Consider the following 17763-nt stretch of genomic DNA (forward strand, 5'->3'; position numbering starts at 1 on the left):
ATTAGCATTTTATTCCAGTCAAAATCCAGTCTGTTCATGACACCACTGCCTTTCATTGTTTGCTGTATAGTCTCTACAGTATTTATTCTATAGTGGCACAGAGCAGCAACAAGATTGCTTACACCAAACACCTAAATATGGTTAACTATAGTCTAACACGTTCTAACCCAGCTAGGGTCTTTTTTCCCCCTTCCATCTTTTGACAGATCCATCCAGTCAGCCAAATAGTTGCTACGCTACAAAATGTAACAAGGCATCACCACGGCACACGTGAACTGAGGTCCAAGGAAGCTACTGAAGTCCTTAGCACAGTTGATTTCAGGTCTGTAAGATGATGTGGAGAATGCAATTTCAGTTCCCAGGAATGGGCTGGAGAAATTAATCCCTTATTGTCTGCACTTTAAAGTATAAGCACGTTCCCATTTAAATGCAATCTTTTACATATTGAATAGTACTACTTCACTGAATATGGAGGATCAAATTCACTTCTCACAAATCACTGAGCTCCTCAAAACTTAGCCTATCAGATTTGCCCTTTGGCAGAGCAAGTCTGAGATGTATACTATTAGTAACAAATAAACTCAGTAGAACCTTTTTACTGCTTAGAAAAGCAATTCCTCAGTTACAGCTGTACACATTTATAGTGGAATGGAAATTACTATCAAAGCTTCAGATGTGTGGGGACTTGGCTGACAGCCTGGCAATAATACATTAATAGAAACTTTATTTTTCCATTACAGACCAACTTAACATGCTTTGTGTATAACTTACAAACTATTAAACTTTTATATAAACTTTATACAAATTCTTAAATGATTTTAAAAATACTGTACAAACACCGTAAGGCACAAAAAGTTAACAAAAATGCAGCACATTGGAAGTCTCAAAGCAGCCAACTCAAAGGAAGCTGGCCTTGTACCACATACATTATAATTTGTTTAGTTTAAACACTTTAAAGTTTCACTATCATACAATACAAACTAAAAAGTATAGCACAAATTGTATGCTGTTCAGCATCTATTTTTGACCTGTTCTACTCAAAATCCACTATTAACAAGTTGGTCATGGCTTAAACACCATAACCAAGTCTCCTATGGGACTTGCAAACGAGTAAAAGAATAACAGAATTGATAATTCCAAATATTAGCAGGCATTTGGATATGCAAACATGGCAAGCATCAAATGTTTTCTTTTCAGTATTTTCCATTTGTAGATTTAGAGTATAAACAAAGTTCCAATCTCTCACTTTTATTGCTATTTGTTGTTTGGCAAGGAAGTATAGTTGTATTACCCAAAAAATAATTTAAAAAAAATCTCCCCAAACTCCAGGCATACCTATTTCAATTATGCCTGATATTAACAGAGATTTGATACATCATGACCAAAGAAGCTGCTCTGGTTAAGTGACCAAACTGCAAAAGGACGAAATAGCGAGGGGACTACTATTACTGAATTGATAAATACTGGGTAGGGATCAGGACTGTGAGAGACCCAAAGACTCCTGCTGGTTATTTCCACAGTCCATGAAAACAAAGCTAGTACGCAGACTGAAACACAACTAACCTTCCTTTGTTACAATCTTGGTTATTAATAGTTTATCATGGCTATCCAAAGTCTTACGTGGAAACTGCTTAACACAGGTTTGAGAGGATATAGTCTGCAGAAGGAGTAAACTTAAGCACGGCCTAAGCGTACAACTTTTAAATGCTTCAGAAAAAATGAAAATCAGCTTTGGGTTATAATATGAATTATTCAATTTGGATCACTTTTGAGTAAACGACTGTCATACCTTTATTATGTACAAGGTTCTGCTGGAATGAGATGTTGCTCTAATCAAAAGACTATTCAGCATGTAATGCAACAAAGATGAAAGTAAAGTGTGAAGAATATAACATGGTTAAATTTAAGTGTAAATTTCCTAGTGTGTCTTTAACCAAGGCAGCCAGATTCTAGCACTCGGGCATTAAAGAAAAACAAAACACAGCCTCTCCTCTTGGGACACAATACTCTTCATTCCATTTAATCAGGTAATATTACTTCTCTTCCCATTACAATCATATTACCAATCCTATTATACCAATATCCTTAAATCGTATCTACCTTTTTTTTTTTTTTTTAGTAGTAAACTACAATTTACCTCTTCTGTTAAGATACACAGATGTCAAGATTCGACTTCAGTATCAGGAACTTCTGCCTGCTAGTACCAAAAAATTAAATGGTAAACACATTCTGGGTTGTGTTGTCAGATGAGAGGTTGTGGTTATATGGAAGAAGAAAAAAAACCTAACTAGGCAGAGTTTCTATTAATTGTATCATGACAAAAAAGCTTTAGATATGATTTATCATCATGGAGGACTTCTGAACAGCACAGGGAAAGTGAACAAATACCTGAACATTAACAGTTCACAAGATAATATTAAACTTCAGTTACATAGACATGGAATTTTGGAACTGCACTGGGATTGGAACATGTTGGAAATGTAGGGAGCCCAATGCGAGTTCTTCGCACAAAATCTCTCTCAAATTTTGCCATCTAGCTGGTCCCAATAAAGCACCCTAACAGGAGAGCATTCTCACTGACCAGCATAATCCTTTTACAGCTTCTCAAGGTCGCAATCATATACACTTGCCAGCCTGAGAGAAGAACTAGATAAGAGCAATCCCTCATTTATCCCTTGGAAAAGAAAGGGACATTCTTCCTCAGCTGCTGTGTAGGATGAACTAGACCATGCAACTGAGTCTAGGGATCCATCTCTCCCCTGCCAAAAGCAGCTGGAGAATTGGGAGGACAACAATGACCTCACTCTCCCATTATAACCTTATCCCTAGTTCCAGGTTGTTAAATTTAAACTGAGAACCAATAATCTGATCTTGAAGTCAGTGGAAAAACTCCATTAACTTAAGTGAAGCTGAATGAGGCTATGGGTCATTTCTCCCCAGTCATTACATTTGACATAAATATACAGAGTTTGATTCTACCAGGGCATCTACCAAGGTAAAAGAAAAAAAAAGACTAACATCTGTGAAGAACAGCTCCCTCAGGGGTAGCTAATTAGCAACCATCTCTCACCCTTCAGCATTGCACCTTGCTGTTTTGGAACTGATCTTATTTATGTTCTCCATGGGGCATAGGTGCTGTCAAGGGCTTTACCAAAATCTAAACCAAAATCTAGACTGGGGTTCATGTCAGATGATCTTGCGATTCTTTACGTGGTTTGAGCTCAAAGGAAAGCTCACACTGTTAGGCTTTGAAATCTGGGTGTCAAGTCAGCTGGACTGATTCTTTTCTGACACTTACACAGAAGAAAGTTTCACCAGGGTCAGTGAAACTATTTAAAGGGTGTCAAAGAAGAATCTCACTTCGTATATTTACATCAAATGACTAAGTTAAATCAAGAAATTCCTGTTGTCATTAAAAATACTCCTCAGCTTCTGCAGAACAAAGGAATAAGTAGCATTCTGTAGTATTTGAAGACACTCTTAAGAAAGAATAAAGTGTCAAGTACAAAAAAAAAAAAAGGAAGCCATTATTGCTGGTGAACTGTCAACCCTCTAAAACGAACTGTTTAATTACTGCATGAAATTGAAAAAAAAAAGTGCGGCACTCTTCTCTGTTGTCTTTTATCAACATTTTCCTCTTCACCTAGAGGGTTTGTTGCATATCTGTGCAATTCATTTGGCCAGAAACCTTTTTCTTGTAGAAACTGTTACCTTCCAGTTATAACTACTGTGTTCCATACAGTTCAGTAAATGAATTCTCCTGGTATTTCTTGCAGCAGTGGCTCTTCAAACTTAAACCGTTTGGAAATGGCTTTCTGATCAGTTATTTTTTCTTGTTCTGACTGCCTACACTGTCCCAGTGTATATGAAGCAACTACAATAAGCTCCTCTGTCACTACCGATTCCTCCTCTTCAGTTTTCTCGGCATCTATAGACTTTTCAGATGCAGAATCCTCATCTTTCTGGGTGGCAGTGTTTGCCTCAGCTGGTATACTCTTATTGCTACATGCAGGATCTGGGATATCACTTTGTGCTAGCCAAGGGTGTTGAAGACATTCTTCAGCAGTTGCCCGTTCCCTACAAAAAAAAAGAAAAAAAATAGGTAGGCTGCTTATTCAAGAATGCCAGGAGCATCAAAAGATGAACACTGAACAAAAAACCTTGGATAAGAACTAGGAAGTTTAAACAAGTTCTTCCCAGGGTAAGTTTGCATTAAAACAGCACAGACTGATTCAACCAACCATTGAACAACAGAACTGTGGTAGTGCCCCCCTTTTGTAAAGAAAAATCAGGACCAATAGCAAGCCAAGAAAATAGATACATTATAAAACAAATCAACAGGAGGATCCTTTAGGTATCAAATCACATGCTATCTGAACTATCACATTGTGGTAAATTATACAAAATACTAATTTATACAAAGCAGCCCAATATTTGAATCCTTGATGCTGTGTTTTTTTCCTATGGAACTATGTAGTCAGTTGCTGAGCCAAGGAGAGGCATTAATGAAGTTCCAAAGATACTTTCCAAAACAGAAGCAGGATTGTAGGGTTTCTTATTTGCTTCCTAATGGCAACCAGGTCAAATCTGGTCACTTCACAAATAAGTATACTTTATTGACTGTCAGCTCTGTAAGACTGTAAAATACCTCAGTACTACATGCAGACTGGGAAACTCGCTGCAAATTGAGTCATTCTGCAATATTAGTAAGTGAATGAACAAATGCAAAGGAGTGGGATACTATACCACTGTTTGCCTTATTAGTCAGAATTCATTCAATTTTAATTATTGATCATACTGAAGTGCAGCTGTAAAATGAAGCCTGAATAACATGGCACTTGCCACATCATTCCTTTTAGCTGAGAAATGGAGACTACCTTTTTTGTACACACCGAACATGACTGGGCATAATGAATTACAAATTAGCTAAATTCTACCATGTGTGCTCATTTTACTACCCCTGCTCTAGCAAAACATCAGAAAACGCTTATAGATGGCAGTTGCATTTAGAACGCTGCTAGTCTCCGTAACACTGAAAGACAACTTTTTATTGAACTTACTTGGGTTTCTTAACTAGAAGGGTTTTGATGAAATCCACAGCAGCCTCTGAGAGGAGTTCAAAATCTTCTTCAGAGTAATTTACGTTCATCTGAGATATATTTAAGAATGTTTCTTGTTTATCATCCCCTAAGAAAGGCGATATTCCTGTTAACATAACATATGCCAGTACTCCAATGCTCCTAGATATAAAGAACAGAAAACACAGAGGAAAAGCATTATTTTTAACAGCTCTCAATATTTTTTTTAAATTGTACATATCAAAGGCTGCACTTACCACATGTCTGTTGCTGTGCTAATTGGGTCATAACTTAGGATTTCAGGAGCTATTATGGAAAAAAAGCATAAAGTAGGTTACACTTCTTGTTCAAAACTGCAACTAAATTTACATTCACTCATTTATGTGCAAAATCATGCATTATAAGCCAGCATTAGATAATGCAGCACTAAGCACTTCAGAAGACCTAGCAATGCAAGACGCAGTTCATCATCTAGAATATGACAAGATTACTTTAAAGAAAAATCTGTATCAAGTTAAAATATAAAAAAAACCCAAAACAAACCAACCCACAAACAAAAAACAAGCAACCACAAATTTGCAACCATCACTGGATTCGTTGCCTAAAGAAAATGTAATCATAGCTCTTTTCAGTTTTTATTCCATTTGCTTTTACTACTGACTCTAGAAGTCTGTTCAACCTTCCTTTATATAGAAAAAACTTCTACACAAGTTATTTACAATCTTCAAAACTCAAAAAATACTAGCTGTTCTACGTCACCTCTGCTGGATATCTTCTTTCAGGAACTGCTATTAATGTTTGTATATTTATATTCTGCATTATGTTCATATGTAGCTTCTTTTTTTCCCCCCCCGAGCTCTACACCTACTGCCTAATTTTCTGTTGGCAACTAATATGATTCAATATGCTGAAGAATTGCTTATTGAATCATTCGTCTCTTTACATTTTTCTACAAGTAAAAGCAGTATGACTAGTACAGTACATAGCACATGTATAAATAAACCACCTTAAGAAAAAAAAATAGGTGAGATAAGGAAAAAATATATATATATATATAAAAAAAGGTGAGCTAGAGTACTCTTTCTCCATCTTTTGGAAAGCAGAGACATTCACTGCCAGTTACTTTTCTGTGAAAGGGAGACTTCATAAAGTTATCTGCTATTGTGTCAGAATTTGGCAAGCACTCATAACTCTGGTGAGGTGGACAACCTATGAAAATCTGTACTATGGTTCCCACTAGCTGGGCCTAGGTTCAGTTAACAGCACACTGATTAGCTTGCTTACCTATAAAGGGTCTCACTATCAAGAGTGACAGAACATTTTTTTCCTGAAGGCTAAAGTAGGATATTAGTTCCACATAAATTTCATGTCCATTTCTGCAATGCTTAAGAGATCAGCTTAACACAAAGATTGCAAACAAACTTAGGTTCCCCCACGCATTAAAAAGATACTTTTTTTTCACAGACCAAATTAATGGCTCCTCTATTAATTAATTACTTACCCACATACTCAGGAGTTCCCATAATTTCTCTTAATTCTTCACTACTCTTCATTATTCTGGAAAGGCCAAAATCAACGATCTTAATGTCGCCCAAAGGAGATTTACTAGTTAGCAGAATATTTTGGGGCTGAAAAATATAACAAAATAATTAACAGATGCCAGAAGCACTCAAACCTATATGCAATTATTTCATGCTATTAAGATACAGTGCTGTTAAGCATAAAGAGGGTACATTCTCTATTACATTAAAAAAAATGCACTTTACTGAAGATAACTGTGAACAGGTATTTATGTTAAAAGCAGCTTTCAACACTCAGACGTAGCTATAAAACTGAGAAATCAGATTTGTTCTAATCTGAGAATGGCACAAAACACACACCAAAACACCCTATAGATTAACACCATCTGTACGTGTAGAACCTATCAGCATGTTTGTCCCCCACATACCAGCTGGTGTCTTTTGCTAACTCAGTTTATTTGTAAATTGTCACAATTTTCAATATCTTTAAAGTCTTTAAATATATTTTTGCTGTCTGTAAAGAAAAACAGGGACAACAGATATGTAATCTTAATTCTGTTTGAACAATAATTATTACTTTAAAAAAAAAAAAAGTGTTTTTAGTTATATACTTAAAATGTTACTAGAATGTAAAGATTTAAACTAAAAATGTAGGCACCTAAAACAAATCCTTATTAAGAACCAGCATATAAACTAAATGCCAACATCTGAAGAGGGATGAATTTGTTCTGAAATCACTGGAATTCCTGTGGACCATTTCCTAAATTATATTTACCACTTAGCACTGGCACAGCCAGCCAGAGGCACCAGGAAAACCCAGCCCATATATAAGACAATAGCTTTCATAGACATTAGGGCTGAAAGGGACCTCGTAAGATCACTGGGTCCAGCCCCCTGCTCAAAGGGCAGGCAGTCACCTAGGGTCAAAGGATCCCAGCAAGATAAGTGTCCAAATGTGTCTTGAAAGTGTCCAGAGTAGATGCTTGCACCACCCCTGTGGGGAGTGTGTTCTAGGCCTTGGGGGCTCAGATAGTAAAGAAGTTTTTCCTTATGTCCAGCCTAAGACGGTCTTGCAGGAGATCATGACCGTTGGACCTTGTCATCCCTTGGGGTGCTCTGGTGAACAGACGTTCCCCCAGATCCTGATGCACACCCCTTATGTACTTATAGGCTGCCACCAAGTCACCCCTGACCCTGCACTTCTGCAGGCTAAAGAGTCCCATAGCTCGCAGCCTCCCTTCATAAGGCCTGTTCTCTTGCCCTCTGATCATACGTGTGACTCTCTTCTGGACTCTTTCAAGCTTTTCCACGTCCTTCCTAAACTGTGAATCCCAGAACTGGATGCAGTACTCCAGCTGTGGCCTCACCAAGGCTGAGCACATTGGGAGAATGACATCCTGGGACTTGCTCAAGATGCATCGGTAGATGCAAGCCAGAGTTTTGTTTGCTTTGCCAGCTGTGGTGTCACATTGCCAGCTCATATTCATCTTGCGGTCAATCGTGACCCCCAAGTCTCTTTTGCTCATGGTGCTAGCGAGTGTAGCATTGCCGAGCCTACAAGTGTAATGTGGGTTTTTATTCCCGAGGTGGAGCACCTTGCATTTGTCTGTATTGAATGCCATCAGGTTTTCATCTGCCCACCTTGCAAGCCTATCGAGGTTGGCCTGGATCACCAGCCTATCCTGGATCACCAGCCTATCCTCAAGTGTGGACTTTCTTCCCCAAAGTTTGGCGACGTCAACAAACTTCGCCAGTCCGCTCTTGACACCAGTGTCCACATGGGTTATGAAAACATTAAAGAGTACAGGTCTGAGAACAGAGCCTTGGGGGACACCACTAGTCACTGAGTGCCATGCTGATTTGGTGCCATCAACTACTACTCTCTGGATCCGACCTCGGAGCCAGTTGCCCAGCCATCAGACTGCGGAGTAGTTGAGGCCGCAGTTGCCCCATTTGTCCATGAGGATATCATGGGACACCAGGTTAAAGGCTTTTTTTAAGTCCAAATACATGACATCAACCTCTTCCCTTTTGTCCAGGTGATACGTCACCTGGTCATAGAAGGAAATGAGATTGGTTAAGCAAGACCTACCCACAACAAACCTGTGCTGGCTGTCCCTCAGAATGTTGCCTTCTGTTAGCCTGTCTAGAATGATTTCTTTGATATTTTCCAAAATCTTCCCAGAGATTGAAGTCAAACTGATTGGCCTAGTTTCCCGGGTCTTCTTTCCTCCCCTTGTTGAAGACAGGCACCACACTGGCCCTCTTCCAATCTTCAGGTACTTCGCCTGAATGCCACGAGTTCTCAAATATCCTCGCCAGTGGCTGCACTACAATGTCTGCCAGTTCCTTTAGCAGTCTTGGGTGTAACCTATCTGGACCAGCTGATTTACGGGGGTCCAGACTCTCAAGTTGCTCCCTCACAAGATCCACACCAATGATTGGCATATATTCATCCTCACCCTGGTCATCCTGCATCATGTTAGGCAGGGTGGTCCCTTTGGGCTGGTATAAAACCCTTTGCCTTGCAATATTCGCTTGTTGAACCTACAGGATTGAGTTGATTTTTACACTTTAGTAGTAAAAGAATCAGACTAAATATAGACATTGGATTTATGGTACATTATAACCTGCCTGCCATCTGATAACCCCAGATAACCGGTCTGCATTTTACCAACTACATCTTATCACCTTCTCCTCCTCTCCTTCCCCTACCTCCTCCAACTATCTTTTCACACCTATTGTCTCCTATTCCCTTGAACCTCACTGCCACACATTTGCAATTTCACAGACCTGCATTTTGCCTTCTATTCTACCCAGGAAAGCACACAAAACACCAACAGGCTCTCCCTAAGCCTGAAGAAGGGTGTTTGTGCCCAAAAGCTTACAAAGAATAATTTTTCAACTATTTAGTTGGTCTAATAAAAGATATCACATCTACCCAAAGAACCCAGTCTGCCTATGTCCTTAGGCCAACATGGCTACAACCAACGACCCTAAAGCACTTAAGTGTGAACATTTTTATGACGACTTTTTATCATCTTTAATTTTCCCTGAGCCTGATGAAGGGCAAGATAGCCTGAAAGCTTGTAGAAAAGGATTTCTTTTGCAATTTCTTAGGTGGTTAAATAAAAGGTATCATCTCTGAAGCAAGAGTTCTAGATTTTTGCACATTTTTCTGAAGCATCACAACAAAATTAAATTTAGTTTGAGGCAAAAATGAAACTAAGCCTTTAATAAACTTAGTTCCTGAATCATACTACCCCAACTGATTTTAGAGAAATGAGAGACACTCTTCAAACTTTCTTTGTTGGAGAGTTCTCAAGTCTTGTGTGTTGGCCATATTTGAGGATTAAGTACTAAAAGTCATTCACTTGCTATTGTTGTTCATATCTCAACATTATTTCATTAAAAGCAATATTTCTTCTACATGGAACCCCATAAAGAACTGCCCTCTTTCAAAACAGCTTTTCTTGGTCTCAATGAGAAAAAAAAGCTAAGTGTGCAATAGAAAGGTCCTTTTGTTTCAAAATGGCCATCGTCTCCTATTATTTCTAATGGGAGTGAAGTCAAACTCCTTCACGGAAGATAGGTGAATCCTGACAGCACAGAAGCGGGAGCATGGAGGGGACGGTGGCATCAAGAAATATAAGACACTGTTCAAAAGGCTGCAGTCACATTGCGTTGCTTCAGTGGGAAAAAGTAGCAGCTAAAGCAGAATCTTGTATACTGAAATGTAGTTAAGGCACAGTAGAATTAGTCACCCAAATGTTACAAGGATATCACAATCATCCAGTGAAACACAAACAAAGCACAGTTATAGCACCTATATAACCTAACTGCCTAGAGTAATTCACCATAACTGAATTATAACCACTAGGACACAGGTGCCTGGAGTCCCAGATTAAATTTATTTTGATTTTTTCATGGGACACACAAATCAAACATGTTAATCTTAACTTTCGTTCTCAGGTTTCTTATGCTTGTTCTATGGGGTAAGTATATCTCTACAATGCTTTAACCTTGATGTAATAGATACACATTCAACCTTAACTATAGTTTAACATAGCTTTTATCTGAATTCCAAGAAACCAATGGATTCTTTTCAAAACAGCAACCTGCCTACTCACTGCATTAAGCAGTTTTCTATAGATCTAGTAAAATTGTATTCAAAGCAACAATTTGAAGAAAACAGAGATTTTGTTAATTATTTTGTCACAGTATACGAGATGTTGCTTAAGCGCTGATGGAAGGAGCTAGTGACTAGGTGACAATGGTTGTACTCATACAAGTATTTTATTCTTTTATTTTTTCTTCCTAGCTTTATGCCACTTTCTTTTTCTGGATGCTGCTGTATTCTCCAGCAATTCACTTTTGTTTCTTTCTACAGTCATTTATTTTGCTCTTGCACACATTAGGTTCTCTTCTTACTCCTCTATATTTTCCTCCCTTTCTCTATTTGCTTCTCCTCTGCTTCCAACCTCATAGTTCATCATGCATGCACGCCTCAAATTTTACCAGACATTCATTAATAAAATATGAAGGCGGTCAGCAGGGGGGAAAAAAGCAAGGAAACCTCTAAGCTGTTTACCCAGAAATAGAGGGACAGAGGTTTAAGAATCTCTCATATAAGTCTGTGTGTCAATTCCAAACTAAAACCAAAGAAGTAGATTTAGGGTTGTGTTCACATGCTTAGAATGGATTTACTCCCATTCTAAGTGAATGCATTCTGATTCATTGCATTTTGCCATTTAAAAAAGGTCAAAAACATCTGGTGAAATCAGAATGTGACAAGCACCAAGAAAAAGAAACAGGCCCTTTTGGGGGAGAAGGACAGGTGGCAACCCTGGTAAATCAAGTCAGCATTAGAATCTCCTACAGAATAAAATGAGATAGTGTTTAGTCTCACAGGGGAAATCTTGCAACTATCATGGGACAGATATGATCTAAAGTGGGCTGGCTGTCAATGCCATGGATCAGGTTGAATAAATCTTAATCTAATTCTTAGAAGACAAACCAACATAGCAGCAATAGCGGTAACATTCAGACAACTGTTTTCATTCAATTCTTTTGACACAGTCTGACCTAATGTAGAGGTATCAACCACCACAAAAGGCTAAATATATCTTCCTAGACGTCTTTGTCTGTTCCAGACCAAAGGCAGGAAGCCCTCAGAGGTCCAAATGTAAAACTAATGTTAGAGAGCAAGCAAAACATTTTAGCTTAGCTTCATTAAAACTTTAGTTATGGTAGTGAAGCACCTTGCTTACAAGCAACACCTTTTGTGCCTTACTAAGACCCAGATGGGATAATCAGTCTTCATCTTCTTTTAGATAGGAAAATTCTCTACGGGATTTTCAGCAACTAGAATATCGTCTTTTCAGGTTATGAGCCAAGCTAAAAAAAGTCCATTTATATTATGAAATGGGACATGGGGGGGGGGGGGGGGGGGAGTAGAAATTTGTAAAGATTGAACAGACTGCATTAACCTCTCATATCAGCAAGATTATTTTTGCCTAATATATAGTACTATGGAAATTTTAGTGCAGTTTAGTATACAAAAACTTAGAACTCAAGTACTGTGCACAGACAAATTTATCGTTCAAGTATTACTAATTTACAAACAAGAACAATTTGTGCTTTTATAGTAAACCACACTGTATGTAAGTTGTAGTCATCATATACAAAGCTATTATGTCTTGTGAAATTTTGTTAAAAATGCCAACAGGAAATATAATGTTTGAACACGTGCATCTAGGAATATAGACCTCCAACTGACATCGTATTAAACTAGTTGGTTACTAATGTGTAACTACTATGTACACTGGTTACTAAAAAGAAAGCTTAGTATTAAATAATTTGTCATATTATGATATGACCACATTTTAGTTATAAAGGAGAGCTTTATGATTTTGTGTAAACATACAGCTCTCCCATCCCTCCCTCAATCAGTCCTTGATCTTATAAAATTCTAAGAAAAATACAGATATAAGAGCAAACTGCTTCTTTAGGGATTTCTATTGGTCAGCTGCTTAATAAAAGGTGTTTGGGATAGAGGACTAAATTCTGTTGGGGATTACAATAATTAGGAGTTAATGAGCCACAGTAAAAACAAAATAAAATAGAAAATAACAAATACAACAAGACATGAAATAATAAGCAGAAACTGAAACGAACTAACAGTCATACGTCATTTTCACCAGTAAGGATGTAGAATTACTATTAAAGTTTGAAACTTCCATATGTATTGCTTAATGCCCCCTACTTATACCTCTCCATAGAGAACTATTTGTTAGAGGTGTGCGAAACAGGCCGTAATCGATTCGGATTCGGCCCAAATTGGGGGACAGCAATTCAATTAGTTGATTCAGATTACTGTCCCGATTCGAATCAGCTGAATCCAAATATGAAGATTCGATGCCAATTCAGAGAATCAGCGATTCGGCCATAGACACACCTTTAAATGTTTTTTCTATATACCTCAAGGTACCAGGAGCGGCTCGTGAACGCTGAGATGATGGTGGGGTGGATGGAGCGTCCCACAGGAGTGCAGGGGGGCCCCCCCACGTGCTCGGCGGCGGACCCAGAAGTGGACCAGAAGTACTTCTGGTCCACTTGTGGGTCCACTGCCAACCGTGCCAGGGATCCCTCCCATGCCCCCCTGGCTCAGCGATCGGCCATGGGAGGACCCTCGGTGCCCCCCCAGATCAAGGACGTGCTAGTTGCTGAGCCGGGAGGGGGAAGGGGGGGGGCACGTGGTCCACGGTGGACCTGGGGGTGGACCAGAAGTGTTTCTGGCCCACTTCTAGGTCTGCCGCCAAGTGAGCTAGGGACCCTGCCACGCTCCTGTGGGATGCTCCATCTGCCCCCACCATCTCAGTGTTAACAAGCCGCTGGTACCTTGGGGCATGTAGAGAACACATTTAAAGTTGTGTCCATGTCCGAATCATCGAATCCCTCCAAATCGATTCGGAGGGTTCCGGTTCGATTTAGAGAGATTAAAGGGTCTCCTGATTCGATTCAGATTTGGAGATTCGGCTGCTGAATCAAATCAGTGACCAAAGCTTCACACAGCCCTAGTATTTGTGGCATGTTTTCAAGAATTTACCCTGTTAGAGATTTTTCTTAACTGAACATTAGGAATAAATTACAAATTTGTCTTCTACTATAATATCTTTCAAATATTGAAGAGTGATATCAGTCTGTTGTATTAAAATACAGCTGTTCCAGAATCCTGTATCAGCTTAATAGTGAATTGGTCTTTTTTTTTTTTTTTTTTTTTTTTTAAATGACTGGTTACAGTATCCTTTAATTTTTTCAAACTTCAGAAATCAAATTCGCAGCCAAGACACTCTTAAGAAGAGTGTTGTTAGCCCATAAGATACTTACATTCTACTTTAACAAAGGAATGCTTTACATAAAACCTAGTCTTGTTTATAAAGATTGTAGGCTGCAAGTGAAACTTAATGATATTAACCAATATAAAATACATCTTTTTATAATGCTTATAACTTTCTGGAAAAAAAAAAATGCAAGGCTGACATTTCTAATACCCGTCAAACATCCATTTGTTGTGTGATCAGCCCCTTGAAAGAGCTCTAAAGCCATGCTCAAACAGAAAAACATGGCTGCAGAGCACTCCAATCATGTGACAAATTAACCCTCATTGTATAAGGGTTCAAATTAAGATGCTCTAAAGCAGAGCACCTTCGTTAATTTCTATCTGGACCAGCTGCAGCACAACCCAGGCCCAGCTCCTGTCACTGGAAGGGAGGGGGGAGAAGGCAAGGCAGGGAGGTCCATTCTGGAGTCCTCAGCCCTGCTGGAGTTGGCGGGCAGGTGGACTGGATCCCTGCAGACATGAGGGGCTCCAATCCACCTGCCTCCCCCACTCCAGCAGGGCTGAGAGAACTCCAGAACGCATCTCCCTCCACTGCGTTCTCCTTCCTCCTGCCCATCCAGATACACAGGAAGCAAGTTGTGCGAGTCCGGCCCACATAACACATTGAGAACTGCAAATGTGGCCCGCTATGGCAAATAGGTTGAGAATCACAGGTCTATTGGGTTGGGAGGACTGGTCTAAATCATGGCACTTTCTATGAATCTCCCCAAATTAGATCTGGGAGCTGCACTTGTCTGAAAGGTGAATGTGGTTCCTGGAGTTTTGGATGTACATTGTATATATAAATTATCATTAGTATTATATTATATTGTGGATTAGTTAGCTCATTAATAACCACCACAGCAAAAACAATGAAATCTTACCTTGAGGTCAAGATGAACCACATTATTTCTGTGTAAAAATGAAACTCCTTCTAAAATCTGCCTCATGAGCCGCTTCACATCTTTTTCTTTGAAAGCTTCTTCTCTTTCAGCTACACACTGGTCAAAGATTTCACCACCAGCAGCACTGTGGAACAAAGTTATTTGCAGAATATAAAATATACATAGTATCAAACTCATTTTATTCTGATTGTGCTAATATTTAATTTGAGACTTAATGACTAAATCCATCAACTACACAAAATTCTGCTTTGCAAAAAAAAAAACCAAGCAAGAAAAATGCAAAGTTCTTTCAATATTAGTAACCTATTACTTCATGCTTGTTGATACATCTTAGTATCTAAGGGCAAAGAAAAAGAAAATATTGAGAATTATGAAAACTTGAATTCATGAACTTGTCATCAGTAAAACTATCAAGTGTTTATAAATCCCAACTACACTTAGAAAGCTAGGATTACAAAAGAGAAGTGTTATATTTAGACTGCTTTTTTTATATTGTTCCCTGAAACATCTTTATTCATAACTATTACTATGAATAAATAAAGAAGTCATTTAGATTCCCAAATATGGCAAGTAATTAGAATCACTAAAAAATAGGGCTGAAAGGGACTTCAGTCGAACCCCTTCACTCAAGGCAGAAGCATCCATCTCTAAACCATCCCAACCAGTTGGTTTGTTTGTTTTTTTGGACTAACTTCCTATTTAAAACTTCCAAGGATGTAATAGTACATCCCACCTGACATTTTTAAAAATATTGTTTTCTTTACTGTAGTTTTTTTAAAAATTAAAAAGTATGCTGCTGAATCAACAACATAGACTAAAGCAGTTCATACAATAGATTGGGTTACTGAACTGTAAACTAAAAACATCACAATGGGTCTCCTAAAATCATTAACTTTTACAGTATCGTGGATTAACAAACCAAAACCAAATAAAGATTTTTTAAAAATTTTTAATTGCATGCCAGGACTTGCACAGAACTACAGTAGAGCTCTGTATGTGAGCATCAGACTAGCGGATGATGGGTTTAAATAAATCCAGTTCAACCTCAATTTACATAAAACATTCTTGAAACTGCATTTTTGTTCTGCTTATGCATTCCTGGTATTGTAGGTGTCCTAGTGGTGCCATCTGTTATTAAGGTTGCTTAACAGATGCCATAATAAGACACTGTTTTCAGCTGTTTGATGGCAAACTATGCGTTCAAGCTGAAGTTTTCCATGTTATGTGTCTGTGCCACGTCAACATTTTCAGATGAAGTCAGCCAAAATAATTCAGGTGTTTGTTTAGCTATTTTTATATGCATTTATTCTTTGAAACGCAAAGCAAAGCAAAACAAAAGGTACTCAGTTTTTTTAATTGATGGCAACTTCTTTCGGAAAAAAGTAAGCTTAACACTGGTGTATTTGTTACTGGGAATATAACATCAACCAGGGATAGCATTAGCATCAGGGACATAAACTTTCCCCCTTGTAAACCTACCCAAATTTGGCCAATAACTTCCCCACACCTCCCAAACAGTATGCACAGTTTTTGTAGATTTTAATAACTAAAACACCTAAATATTTAATCCTCATTAATGTACGCTGGAGATTCTTGCAGCCCCTAATGCTGACCAGATTACATAGGCTCCATACCCAAAAAGCAACCAAGCACGTTCCAGCCCATGACCACATAAGCAAAGCTAAACTTTACCTCTAGTGTTTGGCTGAGTTGCAGCCAAGCACTGGAACGGAAAGCAGAATGCCTCTCCCCCAACTATCAATGACTCCCCTGTTGGCTTGGAAGCAACACAAAGGAGGAAGCTACCTGATCTAAATGCAAGGGGGACAAAAGCTCAACTAGGGCTTAGTGAAAGTGGCAGCCGGACGAATAAATTGGGAAATGAAGCCTGGGGTGGAGATTGGGACTGGGACCCAGGAAGTTGAACTGAGCACTGTTCTATGTGATGAGACAGGTCGTCTGGGAAGAAAAAAGAAAAAAAAAAAGGCCCACATAATTAAAGACCATGTTAAAATTCTTCTACATAAGGGGACCGAGTTATAACAGAACAAGGGTTGCTTGTATTTCCGAACCTTGGAGTACTTGAGTTTACCACCTTAATATAGTTTATGTTTAACAGCATATTATTTCCTGGCATTATCTGATATATATTGTAAAAAAAGTAAAGTCATGTGAAAGGCTATCATAGTAGATGGACAGCCATTTTTATATTCCAAGAAATTACAGATTTGCTAACCACGTTATGGAGGCGCTCACTTCGTTAGCATTAAAAGAGTTAAACAATCACCTTTATCAAGGAAGTATTCCCCTAAGAAAAAAAACTACATGCACTAAAATGCAGAATAGTTAATGTAACAGCTCTTGCCTTAGGTATGTCAGTATTTCTTAAAAGGAAGAAATTAAGGTCTAGTAATTTTAGATGAGACATTCTAGCTTTTAGTAACTTAAGTTCTTGGTGCCTTCAAAATCTGGATATTCAGAAAATTCAGTCCTCTGAACCCTTTAGAAGGGTACCACTAGTCCCTTTCCCTCTATTGGCATCTTCAACAAATTAGTCTTTATATATTTGCCTCCTCTTTGGTTTTGCAAAAGAATAAGGGCCTGGTCCAACCTTCCTTGCAAAATAAAATTCTAATAGGATTCGATTAGGACTATACACAGAAGGGACTGAATAAATCAAAGGCATTTCCTAAGAGAGTCTTGAGAGTATATGCATCTGGGAGAGCTGAGCAAAAAGCAGATCTATGAAGAAAATTATAAAATGGTATATTGATACAGTGCTTTTATATCTGCTTCTCTACAATGAGTCCTTAAAATATAACACCTCTGTGAAGGACTGAAAATTCTCTCTCAGATACTGGAGTTGAAGAGAGATCAGG

At 38.5% G+C, this 17763-nt stretch overlaps 1 protein-coding gene across 1 annotated transcript in view; it reads right to left on the reverse strand.

Moving 5' to 3' along the window:
• Nucleotides 1–810: 810 nt before the first annotated feature.
• Nucleotides 811–17763, reverse strand: part of STK17A (serine/threonine kinase 17a) — a 31386-nt gene continuing 14433 nt past the window's right edge. Inside the window, exons 3-7 of the mRNA XM_025194471.1 lie at nt 14864–15008; nt 6580–6706; nt 5336–5384; nt 5061–5240; nt 811–4077 (exon numbers count right to left, since the gene is read on the reverse strand). Coding sequence (XP_025050256.1) covers nt 3744–4077; nt 5061–5240; nt 5336–5384; nt 6580–6706; nt 14864–15008 — 835 coding nt within the window. The 3' untranslated portion in view covers nt 811–3743. The remainder of the gene's footprint in view (nt 4078–5060; nt 5241–5335; nt 5385–6579; nt 6707–14863; nt 15009–17763) is intronic.

Source organism: Alligator sinensis, unplaced genomic scaffold (assembly GCF_000455745.1).
Source record: "Alligator sinensis unplaced genomic scaffold, ASM45574v1 scaffold1467_1, whole genome shotgun sequence".
NCBI classification, from domain to species: Eukaryota; Metazoa; Chordata; order Crocodylia; family Alligatoridae; genus Alligator; species Alligator sinensis.